The 1,427-nt window shown below is 48.2% G+C and overlaps 1 protein-coding gene across 1 annotated transcript in view; it reads right to left on the bottom strand.

The window, feature by feature from the left end:
* Window positions 1–672: 672 nt before the first annotated feature.
* LOC106108671 (phosphate carrier protein, mitochondrial-like) overlaps window positions 673–1,427 on the bottom strand; it is a 1,155-nt gene continuing 400 nt past the window's right edge. Inside the window, exon 2 of the mRNA XM_013289931.1 lies at window positions 673–1,423. Coding sequence (XP_013145385.1) covers window positions 770–1,423 — 654 coding nt within the window. The 3' untranslated portion in view covers window positions 673–769. The remainder of the gene's footprint in view (window positions 1,424–1,427) is intronic.

Below are 1,427 nucleotides of genomic sequence, written 5' to 3'. Positions count from 1 at the left end.
TAGAGATAAACTAAACGGCCACTAAACTCACTATCAGTGGCCGGCTTATTCAAAGCGAGCGGCAACAACACAAACAAGTCCTCGGAATAGTTCAAGATTATGTTAAATGGGTTCGGCGGCGCAGGCGCGGCACCGCTTATAAAGCAATGCCAACTCTACAATGCACCGCGGCCACAGAGCAGCAAAGTCAGCAATACAGCAACGCAAATGATTTTTACAATCTTTTTCAACTAACAAACTTAAGCATGTTAAAGATAGGAGCACATACGCCTTCAGTTTGAAGTATAAGGTTGATCTGAGAGAGGAGGATTGAAGAAGAGTATTAGAATAAGAACAGAATTGGTATTCTTTGTATTTTAGGCTGTGCCAAAGGCTATGCCGGGGCGGATGGCGAAAGGGTCTCGCGCTGTCCGGCAAAGCCTCGTGATATTGACATTACCGGCTGCTCGCGTGCTGTCGTGCCTTGCGGACTTTATGTACACTTTGTATTTCATACTTTACGGACATACTCATCTTATAACTACTTTACAACAAGTTTTCTTTTTTCCGTTCAAAACGTTACATGATGCGACTTAAGTTTTCTATAACTTATAATAATCCTTTGAAATGAAAAGTGCGTTTCGATTATTTTTGTCGAAGTTTTTTTAGGAAACTAAGAATACAGGCCGTGAATAAAAAATACAGTTCTTTACTTCTGTTTTATACAGTTTAAACAAAAAACGATGGTTTATTTTAACCGATGATAAATAAAAGACAACAGAGGACTTAATTACTTTTTACCTGCTAACTTCTTCTTGAGCGAGAGCGGCATGTCTGGCGGCGGTGGGCGCGGCATTGCCGTGAACACCTTGAATCCGTCGTAAATGAACCACTGCAGCCCCGTGAGCGTGCCGATCATGATGATGCGCGCCACCAGACCGCGCCAGATACCAAAGAAGCCAAGCTCGGCCACCAGCCCACCTATCGAAGCACCCGGCTCCTTATTCAGCTTGGAGACGAGCGTGTCCGCTGGATGCGACACGATAGCGCACAGCACGCCCGCTATGTAGCCTGCTGTAAACGTCACCACCAGCTGCTCCTCTTTGGTGCACTGGCTCCGCGGCTTCGGTACAAAGTGCTCGTACAGCATCTCGATCGTCTTCTCGAAGGAGGAGAATTTCATCATCGTGTAAGGGATCTGACGCGCCCAGAGCGGCACCAGCCCCTTGTAGAACACGCCTATGCCCTCCGTGGACATCATGTGCGGCATGGCAACGAGCATCTTGGATGTGTAGCCCGGCGTCGTCTGGATGCGCACCTTAGTCGCCTCGAAGGGCGAGAGGAAGACGTCGGCACAGAACTCCGCGGAGGCAGCGGCGGCGAGGTAGAGGTAGGTGCGATAGAGGTACGCATTTTCCTCACCTGTCATAAGCGCGAACTTGTACTTG

This window comes from Papilio polytes, unplaced genomic scaffold, assembly GCF_000836215.1.
Source record: "Papilio polytes unplaced genomic scaffold, Ppol_1.0 DF821422.1, whole genome shotgun sequence".
Classification (NCBI taxonomy): Eukaryota; Metazoa; Arthropoda; class Insecta; order Lepidoptera; family Papilionidae; genus Papilio; species Papilio polytes.
Note: the sequence above shows the minus strand (reverse complement) of the source record. Positions and strands in the feature narration are given on the sequence as shown.